The sequence below is a fragment of the Lutra lutra genome, chromosome 15, assembly GCF_902655055.1.
Source record: "Lutra lutra chromosome 15, mLutLut1.2, whole genome shotgun sequence".
NCBI lineage: Eukaryota > Metazoa > Chordata > Mammalia > Carnivora > Mustelidae > Lutra > Lutra lutra.
The window spans coordinates 41776314-41803911 of NC_062292.1; the positions used below are offsets into that span (position 1 = coordinate 41776314).

Below are 27598 nucleotides of genomic sequence, written 5' to 3' on the forward strand. Positions count from 1 at the left end.
TCTGCTCAGCAGGGAGCCTGCTTCCTCCTCTCTCTCTGCCTGCCTCTCTGCCTACTTGTGATTTCTCTCTGTCAAATAAATAAATAAAATCTTTAAAAAAAAAAAAGGATTATTGCAAGGTAGGAAGGGAGTGTGGTTATAGGGGAAGGGGGATATTTGCAATAGGGAAAACACTGTGGTGATAAGGTCTGCAACTTTAAGAATGGCTAACTTCAGAAATGTACGTGTAAGTCTGAGTATGTATTATAGGTTCCTGTATATTTATACAATCTGTTGACTTTCTTTGATTTTTGGCACATTTAAGGCACTGAATAATTGAGAATCAGCTAAGTGCTATTGTTTGACAAAGTTTTGTTTGTTTGTTTGTTTGTTTGTTTGTTTTTAAAGATTTTATTTATTTATTTGACAGAAACACAGCTTTCCGTGCGATGCAGGGCTGAATCCCAGGACCCTGGGATCATGACCTGAGCCAAAGGCAGACCCCCAATGACTGAGCCACCAGGTGCCCCTGTTTGATTTTTAAGAGGTTGTGTGCCAGGTATACTGGTTATAGCCCCATATTACCAGACACAAGGAGTCTTTTGTCAGAGGGAATGTTGTGTCTGGCGCAGAATCAACTGGGCACAGGATCATAGCTTGCCTGGCAGACCTCTAAACAGAGAGCCAGAACACCCCTGGCAGGCTGAGAGTGGGAAGGGTGGTGCCTTGGGTTGCCCAAGTAACTCTGTTTCAGTGAGGATCCTAACCGGCTGAGAAAACATACCCCTTTCAGTGGCCTTGGTGAAACCTTTTGATCGTTGACTATTTCCTTCAGAATTTAAGGGCAGGATCAGAAAAGGGCTCCTATTCATACTTCTTGCCATGTGCAGTGTTATGTTGGTGGAATTTTCAAATTTCACTGTTTAGTTCCCCTCCTTCACCCACTACCAAACACAGATCATTTTGTATTCATTGAGGTGAGAGATGGATTTTTGTATCACTAAAAGCTAGTATTGTGATTTTCATTGTGTGGATTCTGAGATGTCTGCTACCAGCTAACAGTGCCAGGACAAACTGGTTTCTCACTGGGTATGCACAGGAATGAATAGTAACCTGATTGATTATGTTAAAAATAGGATATTTGAAATTATTTTCATACTTAGTTATAGTCATAGGTTTGTCATTTAACTAGGAGATTTCTATCCTACTTACACTTAATATGTTAGGTTCTGTTCTGTATTGTTAATAATACCATTAAGCAAATAAATATTGAATGCTTTCTCTTTGTTTAGCACTATTCTGGGCCCTAGGGATACAATTAGTAATTCATAGTCTGCATAGAAAGAGTTCATAGTCTGGTTGGTAAGTTGACAAAGATAAGTACAGTAGAATGCAATGTACTATAATAGGCCCTCAGGAACACAGGTGGTGGTGACTAACTCTGCTAGGGTGGGAAGGACAGTCAAGGCAGGCTTTTAGTCTAAGTCAACTAACTCTTTGAGACCACAGAGAATCTCCAAGCAGAGAAGTATATTCTAGGCTGAGGAGATGGCATGTATAAATGTTCAGAGGCATATTAAAGTATGGTACATTTGGAGAATTGTTACGGGAATGGTCTGTGACAGCTAGTAGCAATATGTATGAGCAGTCACATTGTGCCAGGCACATACTTAACATGTACAATAGTAAATAATGTAGTCCTTACAAGACACTCTAAGAAAACTATTAATTGTTATTCCCATTTTAAAGATGGGGTAACTGAGGCAGAGAGAAATTAAGTAACTTACCTATGGTCTTATAGCCATTCAATTTCACAGCTAGCATTTGAACTCACATTTTTTGGCCAGTGCTCTAAATTGGGTGTCAGCAAACTATAGCCCACAGGCCAAATCCAGCACACTGCCTGGTTTTGTACAGCCTACAAGCTAAAAATGGTTTTTGCATTTTTAATTAGTTGCAAAAAGCAAAAGAAGAATAATATTTTGTGACATGTGAGACATATATGAAATTAACATTTCAGTATCCATAAAATTTTCTTGAAACACAGCTACACTCATTGGTTTAGGATTGTGATGGCTGCTTTCACACTGCAATTGGCAGAGTTGAGGATCTGCAAGAGACTATATGATTTGCAAAGCCTAAAATACTTATGGTCTCTTTACAGAGAAAGTTTGCCGACCCTTGCTCTAAAACAATTACTAGATTGCCTCATCGTATATTTTGTCGGCTAAAATAACACAGAGTGTGTGTTAATAGCAATAGTTGGCTTTATGTACTACTTACCTTTTTTTTTTTTAAGATTTTATTTATTTGACAGACAGAGATACAGGTAGGCAGACAGGCAGGCAGAGAGAGAGGGGGAAGCAGGCTCCCTGCTAAGCAGAGAGCCCTATGTGGGGCTCGATCCCAGGACTCTGGGATCATGACCTGAGCTGAAGGCAGAGGCTTTAACCCACTGAGCCACCCAGGCGCTCCACTACTTATCTTTTTAAAAATCTGTTTTCATATTTGTTATCTTATGTGTCCTCACATCAGCCCTGAAATTAAAGGAAGGTTAAATTTGGTACTTTATGTCTTACAGCTAGGAAACCTAATTGTGGGAAGATTGGGATGGGCTGTGACATTGAAGTTGGACTGTTTTTCCTATACAGTGTCTTGTAATATCCTGCACTCTGTTCTAAAATTTGCCTTCTACCTCTGTCTTAGATACACAGTTGCTCAGAGCTTGGGCTCAGGGCCACTCCATAAATCAGACAGTTGGGATAGATTGAAAGAGCAAGGTAACAACACTCTTTCCTTAACCTTCAGCACCTCTGCAACAGTGACTGAGATTCTCTGTCTTGGCAAGGTTCGACCTATTGGGAGCACACTACCAGTGAAGTGCTCCAGGAGGCTTGTATCTGATTTCAGATAAGTAAGCACTTATGGTCAAAGGAGACGGGGCATTTCTCGTTTTCATTTCCATGAAGGATGCCATTGCACTGGTGGACTATGTGGAAAGTCTTTGACTTAACAGTAAATTTTGAATCTTTTTTTTTTTTTTTTAGGCTTTCCCTTGTCCATTATTCTGCCTGTGGAGCATGAGATTTCTACTTTTTTGCTATACCAGGTCTTTTCTGAGCTTAGGAATGCTGCCTCTTAAGTAAAGGAATTTCCCTGGTTATCTTGGCACTACCACCAAGCTAGTCAGGGAGAGTGAAGTCTAACTCTTATATGTGACTACAAGGGGTGTTTGTGTTATCTATTGCTTTTTATTATTCATTGCACTCTCCTACCTCTAGGACATAGCAGTCTGAGGATTGAACTATAAGCCACATTTCTTATATTATTAAGCTTGATGCTTTCAGGAAAAAACAAGTCATTCAGATTTCCAAAGCCTTAACCACTGCAGTCTGCTCTTTCAGCCCAAGTGGTAAATTCATATTATTAGCAAAATTTATTATACCCAGATTTGGTCTGTTAAGGCCCATCAGAAACAAGATGGTACCTTAAGAGAGGTCAACTACATTTCCACTGACGGTCAGCCTTTTCTTAGCCACTGACAGTGCTGAGGTCAGAGCAATGTAGTAAACATTTTCTCTGTCCCAGGGGTCAGACACCTCAGGGATGCTGAAATGCCTAAAGTGATGGATTATTATAAGGGTATACATTTGTCAAAACTCAGTAAATGTGTACTGAAGATCTGTGCTTTTCACTATATGTAAATTTAACTTCAAAAGAAAAATAATACTCTAAACAAGTTTTGAACTCTTTTTTTTAAGATTTTATTTATTTATTTGGCAGACAGAGATCACAAGTAGGTAGAGAGGCAGGCAGAGACGGGGATGGGGGGGGCGGGAAGCAGGCTCCCTGCTGAGCAGAGAGCTCCATGCAGGGCTGTATCCCAGGACCCCGAGATCATGACCTGAGCCGAAGGCAGAGGCTTAAACCACTGAGCCACCCAGGCGCCCCTGAACTTTTGCTAAAAATGTGCATGTGACATGTTTGGGGAAATTATGATGAATGTCTGAAATGAGATGAATGAGTGAAGGGATGGGCATGTGATAGAGTAAGTGCAGCGCAGTGTTAATGGCGGACTACAGGTCATGTGAAGGTAAATGGATATTCACTGTGAAATTCTTTAAACTTTTCTATGTCTGAACATTTTCATAATAAAATATTTGGAGGAAATGTCTAAAAAGGATAGGCATGTAGTGTAACTTAATAAAATAGGCTAAGTATAAGATAGTAGAGAATGGTGGGGCGTGGGCCACCAGATATCATTCTCTGCGTAGAGAAAGCAGCTGCCATTCACCTTGGACTAATTGTTCCTTTGCATTGCCAGATATTCTAATTTTTAAAAAATCTCGAATGTAGAATTTTTTTTTTTAAAAGACACATTTATTCAGCGTCATGATCAGACTATTACATTTAGCAATCAACAGTATGGGTGCAAAAAAAAAAATCTACATTAAAACCCTTTGTTGGAATGCTTTACACTTTCCACAGAACAGAAACTAAAATAACCTGTTATACAATTAGTCACAAATACAGTCCTCGAGTTTTTTTGCCCATACACATGAGTATTGTCTAAAACATGTCTTCTTTGTAGCAGCTAGGCCCTGCCACCACTGTGCTTGGCTGAGTTCACAAATCTGTTGTAACCTGTAGCTTCCCTGTCACTTCTCTGGCTCTCCTCTCCTGCTAAGCTTTGTTTCCTGGCAGTAATTAAAACCTTCTGCCACTGCCGTAGCTGCTGCTGCTGCTGGAACCACCATAGCCACCTTGGTTTCGTGGTTTGGCGAAGTATTGGCCTCCACCACCATAAGGGCCAGAGCTTCTGCCTCCAAAATTGCCTCCTTTCATGGGTCCAAAATTTGAGGATTGATTGTTGTAATTGCCAAAATCATTATAGCTTCCGCCACCTCCAAAGTTGCTTCCATCGTTACCAAATCCGTTATAGCCATCCCCACTGCCACCATATCCACCACCACCTCGACTGCCACCAAAGCCACCTCGACCACTGAAGTTTCCTCTGCGACCAAAGTTGTCATTCCCACCAAAACCACCTCCACGACCACCACCAAAGTTTCCAGAACCACTTCGACCTCTTTGGCTGGATGAAGCACTAGCCATCTCTTGCTTAGAGAGCGCTTTCCTTACTTCACAGTTGTGGCCATTCACAGTATGGTATTTTTGAATGACAATCTTGTCTACAGAATCATGGTCATCAAATGTTACAAAAGCAAAACCCCTCTTTTTGCCACTGCCTCGGTCAGTCATGATCTCAATCACTTCGATTTTCCCATACTGTTCGAAATAATCTCTTAGATGATGTTCTTCAGTGTCTTCTTTAATGCCACCAACAAAAATCTTTTTCACAGTTAAGTGGGCACCAGGTCTTTGAGAATCTTCTCTTGAGACAGCCCTCTTTGGTTCCACAACTCTTCCATCCACCTTGTGTGGCCTTGCATTCATGGCTGCATCCACCTCCTCCACAGTGGCATATGTGACAAACCCAAAGCCTCTGGAGCGCTTGGTGTTTGGGTCTCTCATTACCACACAGTCCGTAAGTGTTCCCCATTGCTCAAAATGGCTCCTCTGACTCTCATCGGTAGTTTCAAAGCTCAGACCTCCGATGAAGAGCTTCCGCAGCTGTTCAGGCTCTTTGGGAGACTCTGACTTAGACATGACGGCGGTGGGAGGGGAGACTTTAACGATGCTTACTCGGCGGCGTCCACGGGCAGAAAGGAGTAATCTAACGAACGTATCTCTCGAATGTAGAATTTTTTAATGTGAAAAATCTTTATTTTAAAAATGTCACATGGGCCAAACAAAATGCTTTAATTTGCCAACATTTTTCTGCCCCAAAGATTTCAATTTTAGAGGAAAAATTGGAGGTGTCCATTTGAGTTGTAAAGTCACCATTGTTATCACTAACATGTGACTTTGAAGAGATCTCAGCAGTAGCAGAGACCTTCTGCCATAACCTCAGTTCCCCTGTTCTGTGGGCTGTTGTACAGTAATACTTTGCCAGGGCCAGGCTGCCGTATTCATGACACTGACCCAACCAGGGCTTTGCTGTGGGGCTGGGAACAGCTGTGAGACTGGGCTGGTTGGCATCGATTTTCCTGGGCTCACTTTAGGATTATTTAATAGGGAAAGGGCAGCGAGTAGTACGTGCTAGTTTGCTGCTCAGAGGTAGTTCCTGGATATAAGTCACTTAGGCTTTAACAGAAATTAGCACTCGGTGGGAATCAGCAACAGAAAAGACTTCTGAGACTTCCTTATATTCCCTGTTCTGACTACGTGGTGTCCCAGTCTACCCAGGGTCCTAAGCTCTTAACAGTCTCTGTGTTATTAGCCTCTTTCATTCTGATCAGCTGTGCTGTCCGTTCTACCCCGGGGATGCTTCTCAAATCCTTCCCCTCCACGTCTTCACTGCCAGTATCTACTTCAAGATCTCGTCCTCTCTAGCCTTGATTATTTCTCAGTGGTTGTCTCTCTGTTGTGAATTTCTCCTGGAAGCAGTTCAATCTTCATATTCCCACTACACTTACCATTCTGGTAATATCACTCCCTGGTTTAAAAGACAGTACCTCCCTGTTGCCTTCAGGATAAAGGTTAAACTCTTTATCATGAGATACATGGACCTTTATTGCTGCCAACCTATCCTACCAGCCTCTTTTCCTTCCATTTCTCATGAACCTGTAGGGTGAAATTCAGATTCTTCAGTATGGCAGATGAAGCCCTGTTCAGATTTTCATGTGTGCCCCCACCATCTGAGTACAAACACACCAAACTTCTCACCATTCCAAAAGACTTTCTTTTTTTTTCTTTTCTCCAGACCTTTGTATTATTGTTCTCTTTGCCTCTGATGTTCTTCATCCCTGCATTTCATTTCGTTTCATTTCATTTCATTTTATTTTTATTTCTGCTTTTTAAACTGGCTAACTCCTTCTTTATAACTCAGGAGAATAATATCCATGCTGCAAAGTGTTCCCTGTTACCCCCAGACAAAGTCAGTGACTTCTTACTCTGCATTTTAATACTTTATACATATCACTCATTTTATATTAGAGTATGATTTCTGTTGCATGTATCATTTGCATATCTCTTTCTACTTCTAAACAGTAAAGACTTACTCATTTTTGATTCCTGCATCTCCCCCTTAGGATCATGTCTGGCAGCATATAGGCCTCAGTAAATGTTTGTTACATGAATAAATGGAAAGGCACTTTACAGTCAAGGAATGTATTACTAAGATAAGTTCTTAACCTGTTCTTTGGTAATGTGAGTCAGTGTCCGATCCGGAACTTAAATCTGTGTTCTCAGATTTTCTGCCTGTTCTAACAATAGATTTGATGGACCCCTCTGTAGCCAGGGACTCAGATGAATTTTGGTTATGGCAAAACCCAGCATGCAGCCCCTGAACTTCCTTTACCAGCCGGAGGAAAGTCATTTGTCAACTCCTGGCTTAATTGTCTTCCCTTTCCTCTGATCTTCTAATTTACTTCCTTCTCTTGTTCCTAGAACCTGACTGTGATCTGTTGGCATCTACTAGAACTTACAGAGAGTTTATGCTATATTTATGTTTAAGTATATATATTTTTTTACCCTTTCTGGTGTGGAAAGGATTGTTCTTGCTAACTCTTAGAGATAAGGGAGGGGGAAGCAGTAGTAGTAATAATAATGCTAGCAGCAGTCAACGTGTGGCTTTAACTATATGCTGGACATTAAGTATTTTTATGTACGTTAGCTCATTTGTAACCCCATGAAGTAGGTACCATAATTGGTGTGATAATTTTATAGGTGAGGAAACTGGAACATACAGAATAACTTGTTCTAAGAACACAAAGTTTAGTAGACCTGGGATTTGAACCCACGAAGTCTTATTCCATAGTCTGTACTCTTAACCAGTACACTGTTCTGGGTGGGGGTTTTCTTTAGTATTCTCTACCACAGAGGACCCTACATGTGGGGAGACATTCAGTAAGTGGTGTGGTCTACCATATGACTAGCTTTGCCCGTGTAAAACTCTTGATGAAAATGTGCTGGGAAAAGAGTTACCTCTTGTTATAATATCTCCTTTTAGGGATAAAAATTTGCTGTACTGATTTGTACTTTCTGAGAATTCGGTCTTCCTGTAATTTTTGTGGCTTTTACTCCTTACCCAACTCAGATCCCAGAATTGCCTTCCTTCTTTTCACAAGGCTTACTTGACAGCCATGGATCCTTGCCCATGCCATAGCTTTCAGGCCGTACTCTTGCAGCTTATGAAACACTTGTTTATGGGCACGGAGTGATCTGGAGTTAAATAGAAAAATCCCTCTCCCTGGGACAGCAATTTATTCTACATGCCAAGTTGGCAGCATGTAGACCTTTGGGGGGCTGTGGTTAAGACAGGTAGCCAAGATATGAGGGAGGTTTCTAATCCAGACTCATGCTAATAAACAGAGTGGTAACCAAAGCACTTTAGTGTTTTGCATGTCGTCTAGCCAGGAGTGACCAACTCAGATCAACCAATTGGCCACATTCCTCATATGAAATTATTTGAGTTGACTAATATCAGTTTACCCTATATATGCTAAAGCAAAGTTATTTTTAGGAAGATAGTATCAGGTATTAAAAATGTCCCATGAGCCAAGTGGTATCTGGAGACTGGCCCATGAACTCTATTTTGGATAACTCTAAATTGGTAGGTAGAAACATTTAGGTGAACTGCATCTGTGACCTTAAGCAAGTCACTTAACTTTCTCGGGACTAGTTTCGCCACGTGCAACGTGAAAAATCGTAGTGCTTATTGTGCTAGCTACCATGTTCTTTCCTTCGTTTGCATCTTTGTTGTAACACACTTTTCCCAAGTGTGTAAAGATAAATCAAGTCTGCTCTTTTGCTCACGTCTGTAAAGATGAATCATCCCATTAGTGTGCTTCAGCTCTTATGTGCAGAGTTTGTAAGGAAATAACTTCAAGAAGGGCTTTCTTATTTCTATACAAGTGTCCGAGTAACTCAGCTGTGTACAGTCTTCTGACCTGAGAGGAATTCATACTTGGGATTTTTACATTATTACTAGGGCCTCCTGTATTGGTCCTCAAAGTCAGGGTTATCGGTGAATTGTGACGCAGAGATTTGGACACTGGGACTGTCAAAGTTCTGTTTGAAGAATAACCATGAGCTTTAAAAAGATGGGCCCTTTATTCTTTCTTCTTCTCAACTTTCTAAAAAGCTGTCTGGACCTAACAACAGGCAGGTCAAATGTGTGTAGCCTTGTATGGCACAAAAGTTGCCAAAGTAATACCTGCAGGACAATCTAATCGGCGCTTCTTCATTTAAGTGGATAAATGCATGGGGAATGGAGAAGACTGAAGGAAGCATTATTTAAAGGGTTTGGGCTTGGGGCATTTAAAGGAGGCCTTAGTAGAATCCAGAATTAACACATTTTTGATATCTAAATATCGTCAACCCTTAGTCTGATACTTGCTCTTAACTGAAGGAAAGTGTTTTCTGGTCCCAAATTATAAACGTTTACAGTCTTGCGGTCTATATGCCAGTTTACTGAGAATAAAATCTTAGTCAGTGTGACACTCCATGGAAAATTCTTTGCTTCTGCTGTATCTCTTGGCTGTCTCTCCCGAAAGGCTACAACAAATCAGTGTCCAGAGCCTGTCTGATCACTGAGTACATAATCAGATATAGTTCTCACCATCTGGGAGCCAAACTGTCTATGCCAGTGGGGTTGTGAGTCTTTCACCCAGGGCTGACAGTTGCTGGAGTCACCTGTCATGTTGGAGCAGAATGCTATTCTGATTTTCACTCGAGTAGTAGTTCTACTATATCATGATTGCAATAGGGAGACAGGTACTTGGAAGGAGTGACTCAAACGTTGGATCAGTCAATCTTAACTACCAATATGTTAAAGCCTACTTGTAGTGATAATCTGCTGATGGTGACGTTTTCCAAATTTACTGATTCCTTTATCACATTTAATTTGCTGGCATACATTCTTGTTCTGTACTGAGGCTTCCTCGTTCGAGCAGGGGGACTTTGAGCTTTGAAATGTTGGGTTTCACAGCAAACTCCTCAATCAGTCCTGCCCCCTAGTTTCAGTTTCAGTCCTCAGCCAGAGCACTTCCAGCAAAATACCTAGTGGAAGAACCATGGGCAGGTCTTTCAAGGCATTTGCTATTAGGGCTAACGACTAGAAAAAAAAGCCTTCGAAAATTTTCTATTAAATGTAGTCATCTTTCAAAAAGTGGTATAATTAATGTTTTGACCATTTTAGATCTGGCAAAGGATGACTCACTGCTGTGATTTTCATGAATACCAAGGAATAAGGATGTGGCAGACTCTTCAGGGTCTGGTTTCCTGTTTTCTGCCAGCTGCGTTTTCTCTGGGTTCAATAACAAATTACCAGAAACATGGTGGCTTAAAACAACAGAAATTTATTATTGCACAGGCTAGGTTGTATTACCTGAAGGCTAGAAGCCTGAAGCCCAGGTGTTGATAAGGCTGCACTCCTGTAGGCTGCAGGGGAATGTTTGGTCTTTGCCTCTTCAGCTTCTGGTGACTGTCAGCATGCCTTGGCTTGTGGCAGTATCAGCTCAGTCTCTGCCTCTGCGGTCACATTGCCTCCTCCTCTTCGGTCTGTTTCAAATCTCCCCCTGCCGCTCTCTCTTTCTCTCTTTTTTAAAGATTTATTTGCTTTGAGAGAGAGAGAGTATGTGTATGTGTGTGAGCAGGGGGAGGGGAGAGGGAAAGGGAGAGAATCCTTGAGCACACTCCACGCGGGGCTCAGTACCACAACCTGAGATTACAACCTCAGCCAAGACCAAGAGTCAGATACTTAACCAGCGATACCACCCAGGCACCCCCTGTCTATCTCTTATAATAACACTTGTCATTGGAGTCAGGGCCCACTTTGGTAATTCAAGATGATCATGTTATCTCAACATCCTTAATTATATCTACAGAGACTCCTCTTCCAGGTAAGGTACATTCACAGGTTTCAGGGAATAGGACACGGACATGTCTTTTGGGGGGCCACCATTCAACACACTGCACCATTGAAAAGGAGACACATGGACAGTACAAAATGGGTGGTAGGTAGCAATGTACAACATCCTTGACCTGGCCCTACTCCATGCATGGATGTGCTGTATGATTTTGATGGAATCACCTTGGGGAGCCAGAGAGAAGTCTTTGGGTGATTCTAGATATCTGAGAATCAGCTGAATGAACAGAAAATGTGACTTTCTATACATTTGGGCATTTATTCTTCCACTTAACAAATATCTAATGAGGTCCTCTTCTGTGCCAAGTGCTGCTCCGGGTGTTTGGGATACATCAGTGGACAAGTAGCCCTTGTGGAATTTATATTCTAGCTTTGGTGGGAATGACTTGAGGTATTCATATAGGTGATTCAGAAATGTACTGCTTGCCTGATTAATGTTTGTGTGAAAGAAATGGTGCTCTTTGTCTTATCTTCAAGCATTTAGAGTTTCCAGCATAAAGTTGAAATTATATAATTTGGGGGGTTATATAAATTTTGAATTGTATACCTTATATGTAAATTATTATTATTATTATTATTGAATTATATAAATCTTGGGAGGCTGAAGGACAAAACAGTGAAATGGATGGAATGGGGATATATTACAAACGTCATCATCTCTCAACATGTTTGTCAGCATGATTTGTTGGAATCAAGCAATGTGAGCTGAGATGTCCAAACACACAGGTGGTACGCTGCATAAAGCCCAGCTTCTAAGTGTCATCTGGCCTGGCATCTGGAGCTGGGTTTTGTGGGGAAGAGAGTTGTTCTGGGGCTAAGGCAGGTAGTTTTAGCAGTATTCTGAGACACGAGAGCAAGGTCAGCTCTTTGAGCCAGCAGCACTTGGTGGTGGCGACAGTTGCAGCTATTTTGGGAATGGAGGAGGCTTTGTTTTGTAAGGCTTTCTCTGCACTCCCAGATTTAACTCTGGCACTGATCAGCCATCAGCCACTTTTGTCTTTGATATAGAGAGAGCAGTATTAGGTACAGCAGAGAGATCATAGTGCTCTTTTATCATTTTATTGGTAAAATCAAGTGTTTTTCCTTGGAGATAACTTATCACTGCCAAGGAAATGTGACATGCTGATTTTAGGAAGCTTTAAATTATTACCTGGCAATTTTCCCAATATTTCTCTGGACCAATAATTAAATGATATCTCCTTTCGTTAAAGGAGCTTAGGACTACTTATTTTAGTAATGTTCTGTGTGTCCTTAGGAACGAAAAGCGGAAGGAAATGACATAAGCCACAGCAGAAGGAATAGGGTTAAATGGCAAAGAATATTCCCACTGATGTCATAAGTAACATCAGAAATGTCTTTACCATCCTTTGCTTATTCAAGGAAAGGAAAGACTCATCTATCTGGAAGGTTCATTATGGCACTATGTAGAGGACGTCATGTTGGAGTCCGTGCCCCTGGACAAGGTTTGATAGACGGACAGATCTGCTCATCCAACACGCTTCGTCGTGAATGAGTCAGCAGCACCAGCTGCAGATGGAGTGGGCAGAAGGGCATCTAAATTTAGTCATTATTCACTCGAGAAGGTTTTCAGTGACTATTTGTCTCTCCTTCATGGCTTTAGTCATATTCCTTCTTCTGGAGACAGAAACAAAAAGAATGGAGAATGGTCAGTCCAAGATATTTCATGAGCACAACTCTGTCGATTATATCCGAGGATGATTCTCTTTCAGTTGAACCATGATACACACTATTTATTCACACAGCTCCTTAATTTAGGAACCTAAATTCAGGTTTAGATTCCTAAACCTAATGGGCAGAATCCTGGACACTAGAGAAGGAATTTTTTGGAATCAGACTTAATAAACAAGCTCTAAAATCTTGATAGTTCAAAGACATTTTTTAAACCAAATTGCCTTCCTCCTCTAAGATCCGGGATGTGGGGGAGAGCAGTGGTGGTGAAGACTTAGTACATTTTGTGCTTTTTCCTGGGCAAGTTGCTTGCTATTTCTTAAACTGGTGGCTTAAAAACAACAATGCCAGGGTTTAGCTCCTTGAATCCTCACAGAATCCTATAAGGTAGGTGGTATTCTCATGCTGTAGTTGGGGACAGTGAGGGCGCCTGGGTGGCTCAGTCGGTTAAGCATCTGCCTTCAGCTCAGCTCAAGATCCCAGGGTCCTGGAATCGAGCCCTGCATTGGGCTCCCTGCTCAGTGGGGAGTTTGCTTCTGCCTCTCCCCCTGGCTTATGCTCTCTCTCTCTCAAATAAATAAATAAAATCTTTAAAAAAAAAAATGAGTACACTGATCCTCAGGTTACAAACTTCACTCCAGGTTACACATACTGGCAGAGCTGGTATGCAACCCTGGGTCTGTGTGACTTCAAAGCTGATGTTTTTAACAATATAATGTTCTTCACTTTGTGGAGGGCGTGGGGACTAATTTAACTGTTGACCTACTTTATTTTCTCTGAGATGATTCTTTGGAGACCGATGATCTGCCAAAGTACATTGCAGATTAGGCTAGCTTTTTGCTGTTGTCTTCTCAAACATCCTCACGATGTCTAAAAATACTAAAAATACTGTATAAGTTTGAGATTCAAAGATAAAAATGTCACAAAACTGAAAAGGAAGAGAACTGAAGTGGTGATAGGGTGAAGGAGATTAAGAAAAGGAAGGGAGAGAAGTAAGGGGGACGGAAGGAGAAGTTTTCTCCTGTTTGATACCTGGACTCACTAGGCTTATTTTAAGCCCTCTGGGATTTGGCTGCTCTCATCTTCAAGGGACAAAGAATGATCTTGAAAACCTTGGCTTCCAAAAGTCTGCCGGGTGGTGGTATGGTCATTGGAGCTAAGTTTTTAGATTGTTGAGCCAAAGAAATTTTGCAACCGAGCAGGAAGCAGTTGACCCAGCTGCTTAACACAGGTTAAGATGGCACATCTGATCTTCATGATACAGGAGTTTATTATTACATGAGCAAAGCATTTTCTTCTCCTTAGACTTTAGTGCCTTTTTGAAAAGTATTCCCTTCCATCCTTTCACTTGAAAGTCTTTACAAACAGTTTTTTGCAAGGTACTCAGCAGTGAGTTAGCCAAATCTTACCTGATGGGGCTTACAGACTGGCAGACATTCAATATTTCTGAAATTTTGTGAGAATAATAGCTATGAAGTATTTTACGTGGTAAAGAAGTAAAGAGTAAGTGAGGAATGCTTGTAGAAATTGATAAACCTAAGAGAACGTCGTAGAAGAAATGTAATTTTTGGAGCTGCTTGTTGAAAAAGAGACCAATATGAATTTTGGCAATAAGAGTCATCTGGCTTCCAAAGGTCAGGTTAGAGGAATATGTTATATTGCATCAAATCAAATCTAGGCTGATATGTTAGCTAATCCCAGTATTTGTAAAGAGAGTATCAAAAGGTTTGGGAAAAATGAACAAAGATGCTTTTTGTAACCAGGGTTACCTAATTAAATTTTCATCCAAATTGAATCAGTCTTTGTTCATGCATGCCCCTGCTTCTAGGCAGGGTTGATGTGAGGTTTATCTCTGGAGATAACTTAAGTTCCTTTAAGTTCTTTGAGTAAGATATGTATTACTTAAGCCCCATAGATAGATAAGCTTCGAAAGAAGAGTATTTTAATAGCCTGTATAGACAATTGTGGATACTTTTCTTAGCTATTATACTAAAAGTCCAGCAAGTAGGAGTTTCTTAAATATTAGTTGCAGTGCAGAATCTGAAACTATGTCGGTGGGTTTTTCTTACTTTTTGACATCAAAATTGAGTGGTCTGACTTACACTTTTTTTTTAAAGATTTTATTTATTTATTTGACAGTCAGAGATCACAAGTAGGCAGAGAGGCAGGCGGGGGTGGGGGTTGGGAAGCAGGCTCCCTGCTCAGAGAGCCCGACACGGGGCTCCATCCTAGGACCCTGGGATCATGACCCGAGCCAAAGGCAGAGGCTTAACCCACTGAATCTTTTACCCATGCATGATTATCTAATACCATGTATTTCATTAGGACTTGGAAAATAAGGGTTCATTGTGTTATGCAGATTTTCCAAATGTTAATGCATTTTCTTATATGTTTGTGAATAGTCCGAATGATCTCATCAGAAAAGTATTAGGAAGCTGTCAAACTCGTGGGAGTGGTATGTTTCCCAAATTCCAAGTTCTTTTGGATGGTCAAATTTTATCACTGGCAATAAATGCTAGTTATTTTCTTTGAAGTGACAGGCTCACCTTGTTCATTTTCAAGTCTTAAACCATAATTTGCACATCAGTTGTTCTTTTGAGTAAAAATAGCATTACATGAAAAAGTGGCTTTTTCATCTCACAATAGATCCACAAGTGCTTCTTTCTTTCTTTCTTCCTTCCTTTCTTTCTTTCTTCCTTTCTAAAAGATTCTATTTTTTATTTGACAGAGAGAGACACAGGAAGAGGGGGAACACAGGTAGGGGGAGTGAGAGAGGGAGAAGCAAGCTTCCCACTGAGCAAGGAGCCCGATTCAGGGCTCGATCCAGGGTCCTGGGATCATGAACTGAGCCGAAGGCAAATGCTCAATGACTGAGGCACCCAGATATCCCACAAGTGCTTTTTTCTTGGAGACAACCATCATGCTTTGGGATGCAGCAGAAGTGCTTTATGTGTACCTCCTATGTCACACAAATATTTAAAAGACTTATAGCCAAGGATTGAGATTTAATGAAATTAATAATATTTTACTGCTTTACCAAGGTTATTCTTTTTTTTTTTTAAGATTTTATTTATGTATTTGAGGGAGAGAGAGAGAGAGAGAAGGTGAGAGAGACAGAGAGAGAGCATGAGCAGGGGTTGGGGGCAGAGGGAGAGGGAGAAGCAGACTCCCCACTGAGCAGGGAGCCCGAAGTGGGGCTCAATCCCAGGACCCTGTGATAATGACCTGAGCCCAAGGCAGACACTTAACCAACTGAGGGACCCAGGTGACCCCATCAAGGTCATTCTTAAATGAAACTGTTTTGTTTTAAACTGTGAGTGCGTGATAGGGAAGAATACAGTGAGTACTAGTATCCTTTGATGGTACTGTCTTGATTCATATTAAGGCATCAGTAGTTTTACCCATAATACCTTTTGTATCCTTAGTGTAAATGTCAGCACAGTGAAAAGGGCAAATAATGTCTTAATATTGTTATAGAAAAATCATTTTGATCTGATAATAGCTTCTCAGCTGGAGTTTTAACTCCCACCACACATCCACCCAACCCCCACAGAGGGGATTTAAAGACAAGTTTTTTTTTAAAAAAGGAATTTCGGTGCACCTGGGTGGCTCAGTGGGTTAAAGCCTCTGCCTTCGGCTCAGGTCATGATCCCAGAGTCCTGGGATCTCTGCCTACTTGTGAACTCTGTCAAGTAAATAAATAAAATCTTAAAAAAAAAAAAAAAAAAGAGTCTCATTTGTTTCTAGGTCCTGAATTATTCCAGCTGTTTTAGAACCATCAAAGTCTTGATAATGACTGCCTTTATCAATGTGGACATTTTACCTCCTCCTTTTTGTTCTATAGATAAGTTAAGACAGCCTTTTGGTCTACAGATCTCATTGCTATTTGCTATTGGTTCTTTTAGGCTTATGGTAGGCCTAAAGTTTCTATTCAAAGAGCTCCTCTGCTTTCTCCTAATTGTTGCTGTGAGATGGGCAGCTGAGGATCCTTAACCATCCATAACGACAAGACACATGGACTTTGCCATATTGTTTGGAGCCATTCAAAAAATACATGAAAAGAAAGTACATTTCTTCGCTTTGAAATGATCACCTCATCCTTCCTCACCAAAGTGGGGATTGTGTGGCAACCCTAGAATCTTAAAACTATAGCTTCCTACTGAGAAAATTGCATTTGATTCTGTGTGACTGTTTTATTTTGAAATTCATAAGCAGATGAGTGGTTTCTAGCATGTCCTTTTTTTATATTATGATGATGAAACAGCTCATCTATTTATAGTACTTTGGAAATCACTTCATAATTAATCCTAATAGTACTGTAAATAAAATTAAGTATCGTTCTACCTATTTCACAGCTGAGGTGTTTTTTTTTTTAAATATTTATTTATTAGAGAGTGCATTCATGTGCACCCATGAGTGAGAGGGAGGGAGAAAGAGAATTCCAGCAGACTCCCCACTGAGCACGGAGCCTGATGCAGGGTTTGATCCCATGACCCCAAGACTATGACCTGAGCCAAAACCAAAAGTTGGGCACTCAACCAGCTGAGCCACCCAGGCATCCCTACAGCTGAGATATTGAGGCACCCAGACAATTCAGGGGTTTGTATAAAATCACAAAGCTTAGAAGTCATCCTCTGGACACTTCTGTCAGCATGCAAGAAATAGAAATTAATATGCTATTACAGCTGCCATATTGTCAATACCCAGAGCGGTGTCTGGCACATAGTAGAACTCAGTAAGTACTTGTTGAGTCAATGAATGGACTTTTCTTTTCAGGCCTGTATTGATGAAAATTTGGACATGGTGAAGTTTCTGGTGGAGAACAGGGCCAATGTAAACCAGCAGGACAACGAGGGCTGGACACCTCTTCATGCAGCAGCTTCCTGTGGCTATCTCAACATAGCAGAGTGAGTCTCTGTTTGGGTTTGGATTATTTGTAGGAATAGCCTTCCTTTCTCTTCTGCTCTTAAAAACTTGAATTCATAAATAGTTATCATTTATATTACAAATTATAAAAGTGGGAGGTTGAATAATTTTTTAAGAAATAATTGATACTGTGTTTTTATATACCTGCTAAATCCACAATTTTTTTTTTTAAGATTTATTTATTTATTTTAGAGAGAGAGAAAGAAAGACAGTGCAAATCAGGGGAAGGACAGAGGGAGAGAATCTTCAGGTGGACTCCCCGCTGAGCACAGAGCCCAGCATGGGGCTCCATCTCATGACCCATGAGATCATGACCGGAACCCAAACCAGGAGTCATCTGCTTAACCAACTGACCAACCAAGTGCCCCAAATCCACAGTTTTGTAGTTGAAATTTTTTGTTTGTTTCTATTCTCCGGTAATTCATACTTGCTGAGCTATTAGGAGGTGGCTTCTGTTGAACTCTCTGGGTCACAAATATGTGGGCAGGCCTAGAGATTTTTTCTGGACTTCTTTGTAAACTTGTTTTATTGTTTAAGAAAAAAAAAATCAGTGCTCAGTACAAATGAAGGTGGAGAATTCCTGCATACTGATCACAATACCCATACAGTTAATAGCAGAAGAATGAGCCTAAACATGGAACAAAGGAAGGGTAGGGTTTGGCATATGTTCTCCACATTAGTGGAATGGGTATGTTTATTAAGACACATAGATAGCTCCTGACCTCCATGACAACCACTTGTCCCTGTTTTGGGCAGAAGAATCCTAGCCATATCATGTCTGGTATACAAGGGGTACTAAATAAATGTTGAATGAAGGAATGAAGGTTATTGTTATTTTTATATTACGTATTTATTTTTAAATTTTAATTTATTTTTTAAAGATTTCACTTACTTTGAGAGAGAGAATACACATGCAAGTAGGAGGAGGGACAGAGGCAGAGGCAAAGAGAGAGAATCTCAAGCAGGTTCCATACTGAGCATGGAGCCCAACATGGGGCTCAGTCTCACTACACTGAGATCAAGACCTGAGCCGAAATCAGGTGCTGGCCACTTAACCAAGTGACCCACGCAGACACCTCTGTTTATTTCTTTTTACATAATCTCTACGTTCAGGTGGGGTTTAAACTCACAACCCAAAGATCAAGAGTCATAGGCTCCACCAACTGAGCTAGCCAAGCACCCTTGAAGGTTTGTTGTTTTTTTTTTAAGATTTATTTATTTATTCTTGAGATAGAGAGAGCAAGAGTGAGTGTGCCTGTGAGTTGGGGGAGGGACAGAGGGAGAGAATCTCAAGCAGACTCCCTGCTGAGTTGCAGCACCTCTCATGACCCTGATCTCCTGCCCTGAGCAGAAACTGATAGACACTGAACCAGCTGAGCCACTCAGGCACCTCCGAAGGTTTGTTTTTTTTTTTTTTTTTAAATAGGAAAGAGGCTGGGGTGCCTGGGAGGCTCAGTGGGTTAAAGCCTCTGCCTTTGGCTCAAGTCATGATCCCAGGGTCCTGGGATGGAGCCCTGCATCAGGCTCTCTGCTCCCCAGGAAGCCTGCTTCCTCCTCTCTCTCTCTGCCTGCCTCTCTGCCTACTTGTGATCTCTGTCAAATAAATAAATAAAATTTTAAAAATATATATATAAATAAATAAATAGGAAAGAGGCTTAGCAGTTAAAACATCTTTAAAATGAGATGGTTGAGTATATTCTAGATAAGAGTAGATTTAGGTTGATAAGGTAAATTCACTAAATAAAATCATGATATTCTGTGATCCTTTGCAAATCAGATGCTTGTTTTAAGGCACTTTTCCATATAATTAGAGCTCTATTATATTTCTCTTATCCAGCAAACAGCAGGGAGGATTCTGTTGGCAGCTCTGTGGAGGCCTGGAAATGGCTTCCCACACAATCTCATTTGCCCAGGTTTCCTGGGGGAGAGCCTGTGTCTCAGTTTTGCTTTTGAGCCGGGGATGCTTGGTGGGAGAAGTTAAACAATGGAAGAGTCAGAGCCAGAGAAACACTAGGCAGTGGTGCTGGTGTTTGGGCTGCTTGTTCTAAAAAGTGGACAACGGGACTGGTCCCAAAGCCAACAGAAACGAACAATGCCGTTTTCTTTAGTCTCAGTTCTTCTCCCTGTTCTAATTTAGTAAAAATCAGTCATCTCTTCATCCCTTAGCCTGCCCGCTTTTCAGAGTCTCATAGGAAAGGCACTGATTCTTACTCAGCCTTACCACTAATGCCAGCATTCTGATGTCTAAGAGTTGTGGTGGCTTCCTCATAGATTTTGTTTTTTACTTTAAAAAATTTATTTAAGAAACAGTTATAGAACATTCTAGCACCTCATTTTTTATATTTTATTGTTTGTTCAGGTAGCTTGTTGGTGATTTTTAAGTTACCGAATCTCATTACATTCAAGAATTCCACTTTTTTTCTCTTGGAAGGTAACAAGCAGAGCTCATGCTTGGAATTAGGATCACTTGTGCTGGCATTGTCCAAGGGGTCTCTTTCTTTCACTTCTTTTTGTGAAGCTGAGTACAGAAAATGATTGTAAATGCTTTTTTACAGTGATTTCTTTAATTCATCTCTCTGGATGAACACGATTCCTTTGGAAATAAGTTCAAAATTTAACAGTCTCCTGCCCAAATAAATATTACCTTGAGTGAAAGGAATCGGTAAGAGTTACTATTTCCTCATATAAATTATTACTCATTAGACAAAGTCTGATCAGGAGAGTGATGATCTAGACTAGACTGTATTGTATAGATGGGGTGATGGTTAGGGATGGCCTTCTTTAATTTATCTTTCGTTATGCATATCATTATTAGACAGGTTTTGACCTTGTCGTTATTTACTTATTTGTGATTATTTTCTGTACAATGGAAAAGAACACCACTGTTTATGTAATTCATTTTGGTTACCTTACCTTAGGTCCTATGAACAGTGTTTTAGATAAGATTAGCCCTTGGTCATTTTTTTCTTTCTTTTTTTTTTTTTTAATTTTAAAGATCTTAAGTTTTACACCCGTATGCTCTGAATCATAGGAATTCTAAATTTCAAGGGAGTGGAAACAAAAGGCAAACTAGCTTTCTAGGAAGAATCTAAGGGGCACCTGGGTGGCTCAGTTGGTTAAGCCTTTGCCTTTGGCTCAGGTCATGATCCTGGGGTCCTGGGATTGAGCCCTGTGTCAGGCTTACTGCTCAGCAGGGAGTCTGCTTATCCCTCTCGGTCTGGCTCCCTCGACCCTGCTCATGCTCTCTCTCACTCTCGCTCTCTCTCAAATAAATAAATAAAATCTTAAAAAAACCAAAAGAAAGAAATGCATTCTATTTCATATTCCATTACCTTTTTGTCTCATATTTGAACTCAGTATGGTATATTTTTAAAAAGAGGTTTAGAGGATGTTATTTTTCTCATTTTAATTTGAGTCCAGGCTTATTGTTAGTTAGCTGGATATTTTATATTTTTATTACCAATAAGTGTTTAACTTAGAAGCAACAGATAGAGCCAAGGGTACAGCATTTAGTTTGACTTTATAGCTTATTGGGATGCTAATTTATTCTCAGTTTTTAAACACATTAAATTTTCTTTCTTCCTCCTTTAGATAGTAGTAAAAATATATCAATCATGAGTTAGGAAGACACTAGAAGGGCTTTATTTTCTAAGGATGTATTTATTGAGCTAATGGGTATTTCTGAGCCTCTGGATAACTATAAAGATTCTCAAGGGTAAAGTAAATATTACTTTATAGATTGATATTTATTCTTTCTCAGGTAAAAGTGGGAAACTAAACAGGTTTTTACTTCTTTTTTTCCTAAAAATGGTCTAGAAAGGTAGATTTGATTAACCATAATCTCTGATTCATGGTGAACCAGATTGCTTTCTAGAAATGAGTCTTCTTGATCATGAGCGTAAGAGCATGTCGGAAAAGGAAAAACAGGGGCCGTTATACAGTGCCTGATCTAGTAAGGGATGGAGTAAATGTCAGAGCAGAGTGGTTAAGATGTTTCATTTATTTCAGGTAATGTTTATGTAGTGCCGAGAGAGTAGAGATGCTATCAGAATGTCATAGCAATGATAACAGTAAGGAAGATACAGTTCTTGCCCTCAACTAGCTTTCAGCCTAATTGGACAGTTGCGTCAGTAGTGTCTTGGCAGAGGTCCAGAATTGGTAATGGGGAGGACTGTGGGGGAGGGTGGAGTTAAAGGAAGCAAACAGAAAATTCAGTTGGTGAAAACAAGCAAAGGCTGCATGAAGGCAAAAACATTTCAAATGGACATTGAAATACGAAATTTCTAGAAGGAAAATGATAAGGGAGGGTGTTTCATCCAGTTGGAGGAAACTGTTTGAGCTGTGGAAGAGAGCTGGGTGAGAGTGGGATGTTTGGGGGAACATCAAGTAGTTCAGTTTGATTAAAGTGTAGGGTACAGCTTGATCCAAAAAGCATTTTTTTTTTAAAGATTTTATTTATTTGACAGAGAGAGACACAGCTAGAGAGGGAACACAAGCAGGGAGAGTGGGAGAGGGAGAAGCAGGCTTCCCGCTGAGCAGGGAGCCTGATGCAGGGCTTGATCATGACCTCAGCCAAAGGCAGACACTTAACGACTGAGCCACCCAGGCGCCCCATCCCAAAAAGCATTTACTGAGTGCTTACTCTGTAGATTATTTCCATTTTGATTTTTCAGGGTGGGGGAGGTATAATTAAATGTTTCTTTGACCTGAAGTTGAGGAACCAGAAGAGAGAAACTATTGAATATGTGGAAGTGAAGGAGTAATTGATGAACAGAGGACTGGTACTTGATAGAATTAAGAAAGCAGATACAGGGAATTAACCTTTGAATTGAAAAAAGTCTCATCCTCTGAGACTGTGAGGGAAGGACAGGGAGAGCTGAAAATTAGATGAATTGTGAGTGCTTTTGCACTTTATATATGCGCAGTTAATCCAGAAATTCACATTTATTGAGGCTCCATTATACCAGGTACTAGGCACTGAGAAAGCAAAAACACGATTTCAATATAGTCTTTTTTTTTTTTAAGATTTTATTTATTTATTTGACAGACAGAGATCACAAGTAGGCAGAGAGAGAGAGAAGAGGAAGCAGGCTCCCTGCGGAGCAGACAGCCCGATGTGGGGCTCAATCCCAGGACCCTGGGATCATGACCTGAACCGAAGGCAGAGGCTTTAACCCACTGAGCCACCCAGGCGCCCCTTCAATATAGTCTTTGTTGATTCTCTTTTGCCAACTCTTTGAGTATAGTGACAGTCTTGATTATCTTTTGCAAATCTATGATATCTGAAATGTGCCTTAAACATAGTAGGCGACCAATAAATGCTCACCGCTTTGTTGAAATTGATTTAAATAGTATTTCTTTCCCCCCTTTAAATACTCTGAGTATTTGGTAGTGTTCCCAGCATTACTGGGATTCTCACTGGCCCAAAAGCAACTTGATCTAGTGAACAGATGAACTAGACCTGAAGATGGGAGGCTTGGGCCATTACCTTTGTCGTTTGCCACTTCCATGATTTTAGGAAAATAACATGTATGAGTCTCAATTTCTTGTGCTGATGGTACTTCCCATATTGTCTACTTCTTAAAATTGCCTGACACATTATGTAATTTTATGTGAAAGCACTTTGAAAATCAAAAAGGATCCATTTAGGATATTAAAATGATCAAACCTTCTTCTTCAGGATTGACTATTGTATTTCAATATAGAATCTAATTGTTTAGAATTTAACTATTTCTTTTTTTTTTTTAAGATTTTATTTATTTATTTGACAGAGAGAAATCACAAGTAAGCAGAGAGGCAGGCAGAGAGAGAGGAGGAAGCAGGCTCCCCGCTGAGCAGAAAGCCCCATGCGGGGCTCGAACCCAGGACCTGGGATCATGACCTGAGCCGAAGGCAGCGGCCTAACCCACTGAGCACCCAGGCGCCCCTCTTTTTTTTTTTTTTTAAGATTTTATTTATTTATTTGACACAGAGAGAGAGAGAGAGATCATAAGTAGGCAGGGAGGCAGGGCAGAGAGAGGAGGGGAAGCAGGCTCTCCGCAGAGCAGAGAGCCCGATGCGGGCTCGATCCCAGGACCCCGGGATCATGACCTGAGCTGAAGGCAGAGGCTTTAACCCACTGAGCCACCCAGGCACCCCTAACTATTTATTTCCTAAGTAAGTTAGTTTCCTCTTAGAGTGTAGAAGTTTTCATGTAGATGGCTGGTTGAAGGGAAAGTTTTGTAGAGGCATAATTTAGGCAGATTCATGCACATTTTATTTCATTACTTTTCTGTTTTCATACCCAGCACTACTTAATATACTCTAATGCGGCATTGAGAAAGTTTTTGTGAGAATTACTTCCTTATATATCTTCTGAGGGCTCTTACTGCCAATATTCAAGTGTATAAATCCTTTTGGGAATCTGTCTTTGGACCTCAGAGATGGTGGGTGAGTTTTTATGGCTGCATGTCTTCCTTAAAGTATTTAGAAAATCTCTTGCTATCCAACAGGAGTGAGAGGACGGAAGTTAGGAATATGAGTGTGAAAGAAATCTTGCTTGTTGGTATTGCTCATCATGAAATAGAGAAGCTTCCAGTCCTAACTATTGAAGGCTAATGGAGTTAGAAAATAACAATGGAACATGTTATCTGGGACCATATTTAAGACCCCAAAACAGTGGCCTTGCTCTGCATAGAAGACGATATGCACAAGTATAAATCAATATTAGACTGACCGAGATAATGTAGATCCTGGATCTTGTCTACGCAGGTATTTCATTAACCATGGAGCCAGCGTGGGTATTGTGAATAGTGAAGGTGAAGTCCCCTCGGACCTTGCCGAAGAGCCTGCCATGAAGGATCTTCTTCTGGAGCAAGTGAAGAAGCAAGGTAACCTAAGTGATTCCAGGAGGCCAGGAGAGACTCTCAAACATTGCTACTTAGAAAATAATCCATTTGCTGTGTAGAGTTTTTCATTATCATATTATGAGAGGATTAGATCTGTCTCCACAGCATTGGGTATCTTGACTATCAATCACCAAAATCATGTGTCCTCTTAATAACTCACGCAAGAATAGGCCAGATGTCAAAAGGATGACCGGTGGTTCCTTGTTTTTGCCGTACCCAAGGGTGTATACGCATTGAATAGTTGGGAGTGACCTGAGTATTCTTTGATAATATAAATCAGACTGATGAGGAGCATGAAGTTTATCCACTGTGTGGACATGATACTGGATTTTTGCTACACATTGTGAAGTCTAAAGAAAGGATGATATATAGTGTAAATTGGAGTATTGGTCAAATTCCGTTGATGACTTTGTATCTTTCTCTTGATGAGACTAAAAAGTGGTGCTATAAAAGTATTATAACCTCTGAATGATCCTTAACCATACTGACCATGACAATTATTCTGTAGTTTGTTTATTTAGAGAAGAATAAACTCTATAAATAACTTATTTTAATTTTCAGAAGAATCCATATCAGAGAGTAAGTCAGGATTTTCCTGAAGTCTCTGGGTTCTTTTATTGCAAATGGTCAGATGGCAAGGAGAACAGGTTTTTGGAAGTTTGCTAGAACCATCAAAAAACTTTGTGGACATGATTTGTGGCGATGTTTATTTAGTCTTTCTGTTAAACTAGTTTACCTACGGTCTGCAGTTTATTCCAGAAGATTAAGCTCCAGTGGCCTTTCCTGATACGAACCTTTAGAGTAGGCAGGCCGAGGCTGGCTACATCCATTTGTTCACATATTACTGAAAGCTGCGTTTGCACTACCACAGCAGAGTTGAACAGACAGAATGGCCCACAAAGCGGAAAATATTTAAGATCTGGCTTTTTATGGAAAGTATGCCAGTGCCTTAAAATAATGATGTTCTAGTGTAGTAAATACTTGTTTTTACTGACTTCCTGTGTATAATTTTTGTGCCCTTTGAATTAAAGAACTTTATACTTAGTTTACCATTCAGTCCCACTCGGCCTTATGCTAAGATAGACATCACAATTTACAAATACTTTTTTTTTAAAACAAACAGTTTTTTAAGATAGCTTTGATTTAGAAAACCAACTTTTCTTGTGTTAAAAAAAAAATTATTTATTTGAGGGAGAGAAGGGGGAGGGCAGAGGGAGAGAATCTCAAGTAGATTCCCCACTAAGTGCAGAGCCCAGTGGGACTTGCTCTCACCACCCATGAGATCAGGACCTGAGCCTAAATCACCAGCCAGACAACTGACTGAGCCACTCAGGTGTTCCAAGAAACCAACTTTTCTATTTTGATTTCTGACTCTTCAGTTAAGGAATATGCTATGTTGGAAGAGGTGTTCAAATGTATGCTTAACTTTGTAGCACTGTTCTCTGTGTGGAATTCTGGTATGTTCTCAGTCAGATACCTCTTTCAATTCATCAAGATATAAGTCATAAATACATATGTACCCAACTTTTGAACACCTAAATATATTAAATACTGACAGATCTGAAGGGAAAAATAGATGATAATACAGTAATAGAAGGGGACTTCAGTACACCACTTGCAAAATGGATAGGTCATCTGAACAGAAAACCAACAAGGAAACATGGACTTGAACTATACTCTAGACCCTATGGACCTAATAGACATATATAGAATATTCCATCAATAACAAGAGGAAAACTGGGAAATTCATAAGTATGTGGATATTAAACAACCTGCTACTAAACACCCCGGTGGGTCAAAGATAAATCAAAAGAAGAATTTAAAAATATCTTGAAACACACAAAATGGAAACACAGCATGCTAAAACTTATGGAATGCAGCAAAAGTAGTTCTTAGAAGAAAGTTTATAGTGACATGCTTCCATTAGGAAAAAATAAGTATCTCAAATAACAACTCACCTTTACATTTCAGAGGAATAGAAAAAGGACAAAACTAAGCCCAAAATTAACAGAAGGAAGGGAAATAACAAAGATCAGAACAGAAATAAATGAAACAGAGACCAGGACAAAAAAAGAAAAAAGATCAATGAAACTAAGAGCTGCTTTTTTTTTTTTTTAAATAAATAAAATTGACAAACCTTCAGTTAGACTAAGAAGAAAAGAGAAGACTAAAATAAAACCAAATGAAAGGAGAGGCATTACAACTGATATCACAGAAATACAAAGTATGGTAAGAGACTACTGTGAACAACTATATGCCCACAAATTGGATAACCTAGACAAAATAGATAAATTCCCAGAAATTTACCACCTACCAAGACTGAATCAGGAAGAAATAGAAAATCTGAACAGACTGATAACAAATAAGGAGATTGAGTCAGTAATCAAACAATAAGAAAAGCCCAGGACCAGATGGTTTCTTTGGTGAATTCTACCAAACATTTAAAGAATTAATACCATTCCTTCTCAAATTCTTTCAAACAAAGAGGAGAGAACACTCTCAAACTCATTTTATGAAGCCAGCATTACCCTGATACCAAAGCCAGATAAGGACAGTATAAGAAAAGGAAACTGTAGGCCAATATCCGTGCTGAATATAGGTACAAAAATTCACAACAAAATATTAGCAAACCAAATTCAGCAGCACAAAAGAAAGATCAGACACTATGATCAAGTGGAGTTTATCTCTAAGATGAAAGGGTGGTTCAGCTACATAAATCGATAAATATGATACACAGCATTAATAGAATGAAGGGTAAAAATTATCATCTCAACAGATGCAGAAAAAGCATTTGACAAAATGCAACAACCTTTCATAGTAAAGATTCTGAACAAATTGCATATAGAAGAAATTATCTCAACATAATAAAGTCCATATATGACAAGCCCACAGTTAACATCATACTCAATGGTGAAAAGTTGAAAGCTTTTCCTCTATGGTCAGGAATAAAACAAGGGTAGCCACTCTCATCACTTCTTTTCAACATATTACTAGAAGTCCTAGCCAGAGTAGTCAAGCAAGATAAAGAAATAAAAGGCATGTAAATCAGAAAGGAAGAACTAAAATTTTGTTTGCAGATGATTATGATCTCAGATACAGAAATCCTGAAGACTACCAAAAAGCT

General features: G+C 40.0%; 1 protein-coding gene across 7 annotated transcripts in view; it reads left to right on the forward strand.

Annotated features, from left to right (window-relative positions):
• PPP1R12B (protein phosphatase 1 regulatory subunit 12B) overlaps positions 1–27598 on the forward strand; it is a 216470-nt gene that overhangs the window by 32876 nt on the left and 155996 nt on the right. For all 7 annotated transcript variants that reach the window (XM_047705548.1, XM_047705542.1, XM_047705541.1 and 4 more), the window contains exons 2-3: positions 17438–17568; positions 24338–24456. In XM_047705548.1, coding sequence (XP_047561504.1) covers positions 17438–17568; positions 24338–24456 — 250 coding nt within the window. The remainder of the gene's footprint in view (positions 1–17437; positions 17569–24337; positions 24457–27598) is intronic.